This window comes from Amblyraja radiata, chromosome 27 (genome assembly GCF_010909765.2).
Source record: "Amblyraja radiata isolate CabotCenter1 chromosome 27, sAmbRad1.1.pri, whole genome shotgun sequence".
Taxonomy (NCBI): Eukaryota; Metazoa; Chordata; class Chondrichthyes; order Rajiformes; family Rajidae; genus Amblyraja; species Amblyraja radiata.
In genome coordinates this window covers 14,616,182-14,629,786 of record NC_045982.1, presented here as the reverse complement: position 1 = coordinate 14,629,786, position 13,605 = coordinate 14,616,182, and the positions used below count along the sequence as shown (strand labels likewise).

Below are 13,605 nucleotides of genomic sequence, written 5' to 3'. Positions count from 1 at the left end.
ATGGCAGTGCTGGCTCGAAGGGCCAAATGGCTTGCTCCTGCACCTATTGTCTATTGTTCAGTCAATTATATTTCAAGGACAAATCTCATTGGATGATTCCTGTGGATACAAAGAGATCCACCGGTGGTTAGTCCTGCACTTGCAGATAGATTTAGGAGTCAGTGTCTTTTACTGTTGATGGGACCTAATCTTGCTGACATGGGGTGGCATCTTGCCAGAGAATTGCCACTTCAATGTTACACTGACTTAGATTCTGGTTCACCGATTTCTTTAGTAAATGCAGAGCTTTGCATTTGGAAGCAAAGGGGAAGATAAAGTAGTTTTCAATTATTTTACAATCATTTTACTATTTTTGTTCAATTAAATTTAACTGAATGTGGAGAGGATGTTTCCACTTATGGGAGAGTCTAGGTCATAGCTTCAGAATAAAGGGACGTTCCTTTAGGAACGAGATAAGGAGGAATGTCTTTAGTCAGAGGGTGGTGAATTAGTGGAATACATTGCCACAGAAGGCTGTGGAGGCCGTCAATGGGTATTTTTAAGGCAGAGCTGGATAGATTCTTGATTAGTACGGGTATCAGGGGTTACGGGGAGAAAGCAGGAGAATGGGTTTGAGAGGGGAAATGGATCAGCCATAATTGAATGTCGGAGAAGACTTGATGGTCTGAATGGCCTAATTCTGCTCCTATCACTTATGAACTTAAACCATATGCCTCTCACACTTCTCCACTACGTTCTCAAGCCGAAGCAGTCTCTGGTAACTGAAAAAAACGAACCCAGGTGACACCTTGGTGAATCTCCTCTGCTCTCTAAACACTGCAGTCACATCCTCTGAACAATTTTATTTTAACATTTATAAGGCTTTTATTTATAAGGAATTTTCTGTTCCCTTGAACAATATTTGGAGCACTTGTTGGGCTAATATTGCCATGTTAGTCATCAGTGGATATTGCTAATGTAGTCCAGTAGTGCAGTCCAGTGTGTTTGGAAGATTGGTGTAATTTATTTTCTTATTTTTTTCAGCTTAACAGTTGTGGATTCTGATGAAGCCACCAACTCAGCAACAGCATATGTAATGGTGCATAAAGCAGTGGATTATCCGCCTATAGCTAACGCTGGAGCAAATCAAGTCCTTACGCTACCCAAGAATTCCATCATGCTTTATGGCAATCAAAGCACAGATGACCATGGAATTATTGGCTATGAGTGGTCCCTAAGTCCAAAAAGCAAGAGCAAGGTAGTTGAAATGCAGGTAGGAAAATTTCAACAATATTCTGTTTTACGGTATAAAATGAAGATGTCCATTGTAAATCCACACTTGAAGAGGAAAAGGCCGTAATGGGCTTGTCCCACTTAGGTGACTTTTTAGGCAACTGCAGGAGACTATGCAGTCGCCACATGTTTGCGGGTGGTTGCCCGGGAGTTCCCTTCATGGTCGTGAGGAGTTACTGTATTCTGGGAACTTGTCGCAGCCTCATTATGGTCGACATGAATTTTTCAACATGTTGAAAAATTAGTGGCGACTAGAATGAAGCCGCCATGGAGAGTAGAGAGAATTCACGAGCCATAGGTGGGTCGCCAGGAGGTCCTAATGGGTTGACAGGAGGTCGGAGGTTCTCGTGGGTTGTAGCTGGTGCTGACCGGTGAATTTCATTGGCTCATTGGGGGGAAAAAAGGTAAGCAGTAGTTCTCTGAACCAAGGATAACCGACCGGTAATGTTAAATGTCCGCCGAGCTTCACAGCCGTGTATCTTTGGCTTCTTAAAAGTCTTCTCCACTCCTTCTACCTCCTCTGTCCCCCCTCTTTTAAAGGACTTACCATACACTGTGATTTAGCTATCTTTTTACAGCGCCATCGCGGTTTGTGTCTGTTTCACCTTGGCTGTCCCCCGCTTGCCCTGTCCCCCGCTTGCTCTGTCCCCTGCTTGCCCTGTCCCCCGCATGCATAACGGGCTGTTGAAGGAGCAATGCGTTTGTGTGTTTCACTCTGACAGTCGCTGTTCCAGTTGCCGGTTTTTCAGGCGACTGCCGGCAACTTGACAGTCACCGGTAGTCTGCTGAAAAATCGCCTAAGTGGGACAGGCCCATAAAGTGCACACATTCCACATGTGTCTGATAGATACTTTAAATTCCCTAGACAGTTTAATCTCATTCAATTGCAGCAATGTGTTCAGAGAATGTAATCGACTTCAGTTCAAAATGAAGTTAAATCAATTTCATGAGGCTTGCCTTAAGTCAGCGAGGTGACAGAAAAGAAGTTTTAAGTTGGTATTGCTGTCAATGGGCCACAACTGTCCATTTTCAAGTTGCCAAGGGTGGATATTTAACAAAATACATGTTCTTTCTGTTCAGGGTGTACGGACATCATCACTCCAACTATCAGCAATGCAGGAAGGGGACTACATCTTTCAACTAACAGTTACCGATTCATTAGGCCACCAGGCTACCGCGGAGGTGATGGTTATAGTACAACCAGGTACATGCTTAGAAAGGGGTCTGCTGCACAAACACATGCTGCCTATTATTGTTCTCCAACTTAAATTTCATTTATCACACTTTATGAATGCAATCAATGTTACTTCCCATAAGTAATATGGGTATTTTTTGTAGCACTTTTATACAACCATATGCTACAGAAGGATTAATTTGCATTGATAATGCGGACTTTCACATCCTTGCAATATCCTAGTGCATTCACCCTATCTATTCTCCTCATGATTTTAGAAACCTCTATAAGATTATTCCTCAGCTTCCTGCACACCAGGGAATAAAGTCAAGCCTGACCAACCGCTCCTTACAGCTCAGGCTCTCAAGTTGTGACAACATCCTTGTAAATCATCTCTGTTCTCTTTCCAGCTTAATGACACCTTTCCTACAGCAGGATGATTAAAACTGAACACGATTTGAATACCTGACTAACATCTTATGCAACTGTAACATAATGTTCCAACTTCTGTACTCAATTCCCTGACTTATGTAGGCCAGCACATGTGACAATTAAGTATTCATTCCTTCATGCCAAAAGCTGCCTTCACCACCCTATCTACATGTGGCAACACTTTCAGGGAACACTCCTTGATCGATTTGTGATCAGTAAGCTTTCAGAAAGTTGAGAGTCAAATGACCTGCTAACCATTTTTGGTTGTTTACGTTCTTCACCTTGTTTTAACATTTCACTCAAAGCACAGGATTTTCAATACTACAGCAGGTCTGAAGTATAAAACTGACAACATGACAATAAACTCACTTGAACTTGAACTTGAACTAGTTTATCTTTTCCATCTTGCTCATTTTTTGCAGAAAATAACAAAGCCCCAGTGGCAGACTCAGGACCTGATAAAGAGTTGACACTCCCTGTGGACAGCACAACTTTGGATGGCAGCAAAAGCACAGATGACCAGAAGATTATATCCTACCTTTGGGAAAAAGTGAGGTAAAAACAATCATCAAAACACTTTTATAAACCAATGGTTTATCCCGTGCCCTATTCATTCAAAATAACTATAATCAAACAAAAACAATTGTTATCTGTAGTATAAAAAATCAAGTTTGGGTGCCCAAAGGTATCTTTGTTGCTAACCTTCCCAAAAAGTGTCATTTTCATTTTCTAGATAAGAATCTGATATTTAATAATTGAGCTACAGTACTGACATCCAGGACATTTTCCTTTGGCACACATACTGTACATCACAGAACTGGGGAAAAAGCACTTTGGTAAATGATACCAAACTGTCTAGTCAAGGAATGTTCCACTTCCATTTGTTGTTTCCCTGCGATGACATGTCATAAACCAATCTGATGTTTAGAAATGCCTGTTAAGAGCAAAGCATAAGATGTAATAAAAAAAATACTCTGCATTATTCATCCCAAGTTTGGAAATCTGATTTGCCATATCTGCAGAATAAACAACCATGTGAGCTTTATACTTGTCTACTGACAATGATGCAGACACCATCCTAAATGCTTATAATAAGAGGCCTATGTTTGTATTGACATATCAATAGCATCTTCCCAACATGGGCTTAGAAATTAGAGTACACATTGTTACAGCAGTGAGAAAGTCAATGTCTCTTATCTAGCAGATAAGCTAAATGTGGCATTTTTCCTTGTCTTGGTGTATCAAAACAGACTTCTCAATGTTATTGATCCCATGGCTACAAGCATTTTGGGCATTTTACTCTCCCATAAGAGAACTAGGGCATTGATTCCCTTAAGCCTGTTGGTGGCATATCTGAGCAGGTTTCCAGTGGAAGACAAGGAACTTTCCCAGATAGAGCACCAAGATGGCTGCAACAACCAGCCATCTTTCCATAAGGCTTAATCCCAGTGGTACTATTTGTATTGTCCCATCCGAATCCAGTTGGAAATGTGCCTGACCTTGTGGTGCAATTTCCAGCTTCAACCGTTGAAAGCTATATTTAATTACCACTATTTATGAAAACTCAAGCAATGTTGTTCAAAATATTAAGCGATTGAAAAGTTCCTCCAATCTGACAAAGGGTCCTGACTTGAAAATTCATCTATCCATGATCTCCAGAGATGCTACTTGTACACCAGCATCTGCAGCTCTCTGAAAGGCTTCAGAACTCAATGATGCTTAATTTGTTTTTATGTTAGCACTTAAGGGGCTGTCCCACTTACGCGACTTTTCAGCAAACTGTCTGCGACGTTGAAGCTCGGGGGCACTAGCCTGAAAAACCGCAAGCTGGATCGACCAGCAACGCTACACACGCACAGGCACACGCACATGCACACACACACACACACACACACACACACACACACACACACACACACACACACACACACACACACACACACACACACACACACACACACACACACACACACACCAAAGACGGGGGCCAGGGGAAGTGGGGGAGCGCTGTCTCAAATTCATACTGCAAAACCAAGGTGAACAGGAAGGTTAAAGACGGCTGGCACAGTGTACGGTAAGTCCTTTAGAAGAGCCGGGGGGGGGGGGGGGGGGGGGGGGGAGAAGGAGTGGAGACACTTTTAAGAAGCCAGACAACTTTTAATAAGCCAGAGATACACAGCTGTGAAATTTAACGGACATTTAACATTACCGGTCGGTTTTCCTTGGTTCTGAAAACTCGTGCTTACGTTTTTTCCCCCCAATGAGCCAATTAAATGCCCGGTCAGCAAAGGAGATTATCTACGGCTATCTCGACTACCTACAACGACATGCCAACCCCACTACCACTGCACCACGAGTTCAAAATTATCGATTTTCTCCATACCGACCAATTTTTACTCACAGAAAATTTTTCCGCGACCAAACTATGCGGGAACTCCTCTCGACCATGAAGGAGACTTACCAGTGACCACCTATGACCACGTGTGGACCATGCTGCGAGCTTGTGGCATGTGCAAACTCTCCTAAACTCGCAAATAAGGTCGCCATAGTGGGACAGGCCCTTTAAGCTTTGCAACAAATGTGTTTTTAGTGATTAACATGAGCTATTATTGATTACATTGAGAGAAACAAAATTTTTTTGAGGTGGTGTTAAGAATCAACGAGAATGAGGCTTTTGATGCATTGGACAAAATAAAAGCCCAATAGATTCATGGGAGAATGGCAAATTGGATACAAGATTGACTCGGGGTGGGAAGCAAAGGATTATGGTGTAGGAAGATACTGCAGATGCTGGTTTACACCAAGGATAGACATGAAAAGCTTTAGTAACTCGGCCAGACAGGCAGCATCTCTGGAGAAAAGGAATGGGTGATGTTTTGTGTTGAGACCGTTCTTCAGACGATGGTAACGGCCTTCTGGTCAAGAATACCAATGTTTTTCCACAACACTCCACATTTTTAAACCTTGATTTTTTTGTTGTTGCAATATTGAGGTTTTGGGCAATAAAAAGGAGCATGATAAGAAGTTGCAGATGCTACAAAACTGGCCATGTAGTTAACAGTGAGAAGGAAGACTTTAGAATGGAGGATGGTATAAATTGTCTGATCAACTGGAAGAAAATGCCAAATGGAATGTAGAAGTAGTGCAAGGTAAAACTTTCAGGGTGGTGCTGTTAGAAAAGGGAATGTAGAATGAATCGTATGATATTGAGTGGTGTGGAAGAACGAAAGAATATTGGTGTATACCCACAAGTCCTTTGTTATCAGGAACTATGATTGTGAGGAATGATTAGAAGAGAAAAAATTGTTTTTGTTTAAATATAAGAAGAGGCTGAGAGGTTTTAAAACCAACTTTGACGAAATGGCTATTTATCTTGGTGGGTTGATTAATTTAAAGTCATTGGTAGAAGGATTTGAGGGAGATTATGGAAAATGATTTGCATCGAGAAGCCAGGAGGAAGTTGGGATTGCTGCCAGAAAGGTAATGAGAGGCAAAAACCTAAACACATTTAAACAGTTCTCAGATATTTGCTTTAAGAATCATAATTTGTAGTACTATGAACATGGTGCTATAAGGTAAATTAAGGTTGGATAGCTCTTTAATTTGTTGGGGAGGGATGGGGAGGTCAATGAGCTGAAAGTAATTCTATGATTTTACAGCTTTTCTTTGGAATAAGTTGCTTGCCAAGAATTCTTCAGGTATTTTGTTACCCATACTTGGAAAAGTAGGTCAGTCACCTGTCAGCATGTAATTAATCTGACAGCAACATTTCAACTGAAATGAAAATATATACTTAGTTATTCATTAGAAGTTAAACACTGTTCATGTAGCGTGTCCTATTCCAACACTGATGAGATGAATCAAAAGTCCAACTCATATTATCAAATGCAGACCTTCAAATCTAGGGTTGAAGTAAATGTTTTGAAACTTGCGTTTTCAGCCAGCATTCCTCTGATGATAGAATAACATGTGCCCTCCTGTTAACCCAAACCTTAAGTAAAGTTTGATGCTTTGATATTTCAGTGGCCCAGATGGTGTGAAAATTGAGAATGCAGAAAGTGCCATTGCCATAGTAACAGGTCTCCAGGTTGGGACTTATGTGATTACACTGACGGTGAAAGATGAAAGAAATCTGGAGAGTCATGATTCTGTTCGCGTTATTGTGAGGGAAGGTATGTATTTTTTTTCAGATCTGGAGATGACAACATTAGGTTTATATCCAAGTGATTAAGGAAAGTAACAACACAAATTAATAATGATCATTACAAATTATCCGATTGCTAGTTTTACTCTATGGTTCCTTTGTTAATGGCTACTCTGTTCCTTAGTTTTAGTTGTGAAATTATTATTGTAGACTAAAGTGAAGAACTTGGCAATTCAGTTAATAATGTTTCTGATTTGTGTCGAACATGTGACAATGTCCTGGCCGATTTGCTGTGTTTTGATACTTCTGTCTTTAATTCACAATTACTGGATGTTAATTCCATATGAAATTAATGTGGCTGAAGACCTTTGCTAGTTCTTTCAAAGTTTAGCTCATGATAAATTCATATTAAGGCCAACCACATGTAAGCCCGTGGTTACCTTGCACAAGGTAAGGTGAAATTATTTACAGAAAGCCTCCATCAATTATTGGGGTTTTGAAATGAATAATTATGCTATCATTAAATAAGGTACAAGGGGGAATAGTTTTCCGCATAGACTGTTTATTGCTGCATAGCATTCTAACTGATATTTGAATCGCACTTTGCAATATTTTTGAAGATCTAAGATAGAGATAACAATTCTTTTTTTTTTGCTTTTCATTTTACAGAAATCAATAAGGCTCCAGTTGCTAAGATAACAAAGAATGTTGTGATTACACTTCCTAATAACACAGCAATGCTTGATGGATCAAAATCATCGGATGATAATGGAATCATCAGCTACTTGTGGATGCGGGATGAGAGCAGCCCAGCAGCTGGAGTAAGTATTTGACGTTCACAGGCGAAATAAGCTGAGAAAATATTGCAGTATATGGTGGTCATTGTTGAATGTATTATGCTAAACTTTAGCAGTGGATATCTGAAAATGTATTATTTCGTAAAATTGTTCTAAGAATGAATAATGAAATGAAAGTGTTTAAGTTTGTTGACTTCCTCCTAAACATGTGAGTAGATTGACAGTACTTCATTATGTTATGCTGCAAAATGTTTCCTGTATCATTGTGGACTATTAAAAGCCCTAGATATCCACAAAATAATGGAGTAACTCAGGCAGCATCTCTAGAGAGAAGGAATGGGTGACATTTCGGGTCAAGACCCTTCTTCAAGCTCTGACTCTGAATCGGTGTCTGAGGAAGGGTCTCGGCCCGAAACGTCACCCATTCACTTTTCTCCAGAGTTGCTGCCTATCCTGCTGAGTTAATCCAGCATTTTGTGTCTATCTTTGGTGTAAACCAGTATCTGCCGTTCCTTTGTACACTAATAAAACCTCTGTTTGATTGTTGATGTTTCATATCACCATTGGTCTAGAATTCGTCCTTCAGTTGCATTTCTCCATATAAATTTTCTTGTGTGCTTTTCACTATTCTTTACTAGGATGTGCTGAATAACTCTGACCACCAGCCTGTGCTTTTCCTATCCAATTTGGTTGAAGGTCTTTATACATTTCGTTTGAAAGTAACTGATGCGAAAAGAGAAAATCATGTGGACAGAGCAACATTGGAAGTTAGACCAGGCAAGGAAAAAACAGTCATTGGTACTCCACTGTATTTAGTATGGCTACTGTAATAAACATTGCATTTATTCACTTAAAGATGGAATAACTGCCCAAATAAATTTTCAACCATACTTTTTTAACTTTTGGGGGATATGGGCATCATTGGCAAGACCAGTGTTTGCTGTCCATTCAGCCCCTGAGAATGTGATGGTGAGCCATTCTTCTAATGTTAGTCATCCCACCATACTGTTGAGTAAGGACATTGTTTCCATTGCATCATCTGTCCTGATTCCTGATGTAGTTGTATCTATGTTGGAAGGCACTGTTGGAGAAGGACTTTGTGGATTATAGCCGGCAAATTCCTTCCTTTGAAATACTTCTATAGCACTTGCTTGAATGCTACAATTAAATTACCCACCACTGCTACATATGGCAGACAGGAAGCAAAGAGTAGGAATTTACGGGTCCTTTTCAGAATGGCAGGCAGTGATTAGTGGGGTTCCCCAAAAGCTCAATCGTGGTACTCCAGTTATTTGCAGTTATGCACAATATAAGCAATTTTAGATGAGGGAATTAAATGTAACATTACCAAGTTTGCGGATAACACAGCTAGGCGGCAGTGTGAGCTGTGAGGAGGATGCTATGAGGCTGCCGGGTGACTTGGAAAGGTTGAGTGAGTGGGCAAATGCATGGCAGATGCAGTATAATGTGGATAAATGTGAGGTTATCCATTTTGGTGGCAAGAACAGGAAGGCAGATTATTATCCGAATTGTGTCAGATTATAAAAAGAGGAAGATGCAGCAAGACCTGGGTATCCTTGTACTTCAGTCACTGGAAGTAAGCATGCAGGTAAAGCAGGCAAGAAAGCTAATGGCATTCATTTCAAGAGGATTTCAGTTTAGGAGCAAGGAAGTATTACTGCTGTTGTACAGGGCCCTGGTGATACCACACTTGGAGTATTGTGTACAATTTTGGTCTCCAAATTTGAGGAAGGGCATTATTGTCATTGAGGGAGTGCAGCGTGGGTTCACCAGGTTAATTCCCGGGATGGCGGGACTGACATATGATGAAAGAATGGATAAACTGTGCTTGTATTCACTGGAATTTAGAAGGATGAGAGGGATTCTTATAGAAACATATAAAATTCTTAAAGGATTGGACAGGCTAGATGCAGAAAAAATGTTCCTAATGTTGGGGGAGTCCAGAACCAGGGGTCACAGTTTAAGAATAAGGGGTAGGCCATTTAGGACTGAGATGAGGAGACATTTTTTCTTTTTCACCTAGAGAGTTGTGAATCTGTGGAATTCTCTGCCACAGAAGGTGGTGGAGGCGAATTCACTGAATGTTTTCAAGAGAGAGTTAGATTTAGCTCTTGGGGCTAAAGGAATCGAGGGATATGAGGGAAAAAGCAGGAACGGGGAACTGATTTTGAATGATCAGCCGTGATCATGTTGATTGGCGGTGCTGGATCGAAAGGTCGAATGGCCTACTGCACCTATTTTCTATGGCACTAACCATTCATTGCTTTAATGTAATATAAAATAAAATATTTTAAATTCCACCACTATGTATTTCATAAAAATCGTTTTCGTTCTCTAACATCCTTCACCAGGTTAAAACTGTAAGTATATCTGACTTTCCAAATATGAACAATTTTTGATTGCTGCCTTAAAAGATCCAACATGCCACTTAATTCAAGAAGTTGCTTGGATTATGGAAAATCTGGCATATCCTGTACGACAAAATAACTTTAGTTTAGAGTTAATAACCTCAATTTTAAAACCTCTAATCTTGGTATTTAAGTTGAAAATATAACAAAATGTAACTCATCTGCTGTTTTAAAGAAAAAAATGTTTTTTGTTTTCAGATCCCAGAAAGAATGACCTTGTAGAAATTATCTTGGATGTCAGTGTCAGCCAGTTAACTGAAAGGCAAAAGGGCATGCTTATCCGGCAAATAGCTGTCCTACTGGGAGTCCTTGATTCAGATATCACTGTGCAAAAGATTCAGCCCTACACTGAACAGAGGTAAGGAGCTTCTTGTGTACAGTGTTTGAATTGCTGCAAAGATTTTTTTAATTATCCTCTTAGTGGCATGTGAGTTACAGTGAAGAAAATAGATTTCTTAATGAAAAAAATTGTTTTTACTGAAAAAAATAAGTTTGCATTGAATGGTTATTAATATTGGTCTCAAATTGAAAGGAAACCTCCCCATTTTGTTGCTAAGCCTATATCCCAATCTCAGTTGCACATAATTAATTTTCTTTCCTTAAACTTAAATTTGTTTGTACACAGTTACTTTCTCTGTTGCAATTTACACAAACTTTTTTGTTGTCTATAATTTATATATATGTATTTGTTTTGTATAACAGGCATATTTATTGTTCTTTAGTTTTTCACTAGATTAATAAATATGGTGGCCTACTCGGCAGTTTGTTTTCTCAAAATCATTCAAGTGAAATTATTTCTCTACCAAAAAAAGGCAATAAGCAAGATTTATGTAAAACATGGACTGTAGAGTTAACAATTCAGTCACACAATGTTCTGTAATTCTATTCAATGATTTTCACAGCACGCAGATTATTTTCTGTGTAAGGAATACACAAATACATCAGGTATTGAAGGGACAGGATGTTGCTCGCATATTGAAGAATAAATTTCGGAAACAGAAATCGGACTTCCTAGTTTTTCGTGCTCTCCAAGTAGCTACAGTCAGTGAGTAATAATTAATGATCAGATAGTTTTATACAAATATATGCAAATGAAGATATTTGGTTTCGTGTAAAATATAAAGTTTTATAAGGAAAATCAGAAATAAGAACGGTTAATGTTTTTGTCGCAAAAAAATTCAGGCTGCTTTGGGTAGAAATTAATTTCTGATCTCAGAGTTTTAAACGCAAAAAATAAACAATACTGCTTTTGTTGTGACCTGGAATAACATCAAACAAATTATTCCAGGGCATCCTATAAAAAAATACACCCCAAATCCCCTTTTACCTTTGCCCCACCCACCTTAGCTAGTTTTTGACACTTTAGAAAAATGTTCTACCTGTCTACCCGACCGATGCCTCCCATAATTTTATACATTCTATCAAGTCTCCCTTCAACCTCCAAATTTGCAGAGAAAACAATCCAGATTTGTTCAAACTTGCCTTATAGCTAAGAGCCTTTAATCCGGGCAACATTCTTGTAAATTTCTTCTGCACCCTCTCAAAGCTTTCCCATCCATTCTATGTTGGGATGACCAGAACTGTGTACAATACCACAAATGAGCTGAGCCAAAGTGCAATAAAGCTGCCACACAACTTCCTGGTGCTTATTCTCACTACCCCAACTATTGAAGGCAAGTGTACCATACACCTTCTTTACCACTCTATCTCCTTGTGTTGCCACTTTGAGGGAGTGATGGACTTGGACCCCAAGATTCCACTGAACATCGATGACAATAAGGGTCCTGCCATTAATTATATATTTTCCTCAGATGTCTTTCCTCCCTCCCAAAGTGCACCACCTCACATTTGCTCAGATTAAACTCCATCTGCCATTTCCCCGCCCATTTCTGTAGCTGATCTGTGTCTTGCTTTATACTTTGAACTCCTTCCTCACAGACCGCAATTCCACCACTTCTGAAGCTGTCTATAAAAACTATCTAACCCATCTCCATTTACATCCATGATGTTAATATATATCACAAACAACAGAGGACCTTGCACAGAGCTCCAGTGGTCACAAACCACCTGCCAGAATATCAACCTTCCATCTCAACAATCTGTCTTCTATGAGAAAGGCAAACAACCGATCACCATGTATCCTAATCTTCTGGATCAGCCCAAAATGAGAGTCTCTATCAAATGCTGTATTAAAATCCATGTAGACACCAGCTACTGTGCTACCCTTAGCAATTATCTTCTCAAAAAACGTAATCAACATCATAAGACATGATCTGTAGCGGCCAAAACCATGCTCACTGTCCCTAATTAGCCCATTCTCTTCGAAATGCATAGTCCTATCCTGAAATATCTTCTCTAACAGCTTCCCTATCACTGATGTGAGGCTCACCATGCTATAACTACGTGGATTATCCCTATTTCTCTTCTTCAACAAATGAACAAGATAGGCTACTCCCCAATCCTCCAGGACATTGCCTGTGACTAAAGATACAAAGATTCGTCCTCCAGCCTCCTGCAATCTTCTCTCTTGCCTCTCTCAATAACCTGGGATAGATTCCATCAGACCACAATATAATCTTTCCTAAATGGAGGAGAGATTACGTTCATTGAATGTCATGAATCATGTTCACATCTAGTTTGTGCGTAGGTTGAAAGCTCAACTTAATGGCATCATTGACTCATTGGCTGTTCTTATTTTTTTTGTTGTGTGAAATTCATTTTCATTGCTATACAGTCATTAGCCAAAAGCCATTAAAAAGCAAAATTAAAATTCCTTGCTTCCAAAATTCTCCTATAACCCACTTACCCTGAAATAATTCCTTTTCGTTGTTATATGTTGTCTCTCATGAAATTCCTTGCAGCAAGGAATTCTTAAATGAATGGTGATAATGTATTTGGTATTTGCAGCAAATTACATAAAGTTGGTAATTGAGAATGGCCGCTCTGATCATTTGCCATTTCATTGCCTTTACATAATGATCTATCATATTTAGTCATGTTTTAAAAATGGGTGACTGGTGCATATTCATCCAGATTCCATAATTATAGCTTCATTGTACTATCTGTGAATATAAATATAAAACCAAACCCTTTTCAGGATTGTTGTGGTTCATTTGGCTTATCTGTACTTCTCCTGCATTACAAACATACTCCAGGAAATTATAGACTGGAAAATAGTACTGCCTGGTCAGTTTAATTAGCACGACGTGTAATTGATAAATTTGCACCCCCAACGATTCTTATTTAATAGCTACCCATTTTAACTCAAGCTGGCATCTGATGTATATCGAGGAACGAGTTATTTTAAAACAAAGATAAGCAGATTTCTAATTTTGTTAATATTAAAGCATCAATATC

At 39.4% G+C, this 13,605-nt stretch overlaps 1 protein-coding gene across 4 annotated transcripts in view; it reads left to right on the top strand.

The window, feature by feature from the left end:
• Positions 1-13,605, top strand: part of kiaa0319l (KIAA0319 like) — a 74,609-nt gene that overhangs the window by 42,791 nt on the left and 18,213 nt on the right. For all 4 annotated transcript variants that reach the window (XR_004415956.1, XM_033045195.1, XM_033045197.1 and 1 more), the window contains exons 10-17: positions 1,024-1,252; positions 2,353-2,476; positions 3,301-3,433; positions 6,902-7,050; positions 7,692-7,843; positions 8,458-8,596; positions 10,447-10,606; positions 11,151-11,293. Coding sequence is in view for 3 of the 4 variants with exons in the window: in XM_033045195.1 (XP_032901086.1) it covers positions 1,024-1,252; positions 2,353-2,476; positions 3,301-3,433; positions 6,902-7,050; positions 7,692-7,843; positions 8,458-8,596; positions 10,447-10,606; positions 11,151-11,293 (1,229 nt within the window). In the remaining variant the exon portion in view is untranslated. The remainder of the gene's footprint in view (positions 1-1,023; positions 1,253-2,352; positions 2,477-3,300; positions 3,434-6,901; positions 7,051-7,691; positions 7,844-8,457; positions 8,597-10,446; positions 10,607-11,150; positions 11,294-13,605) is intronic.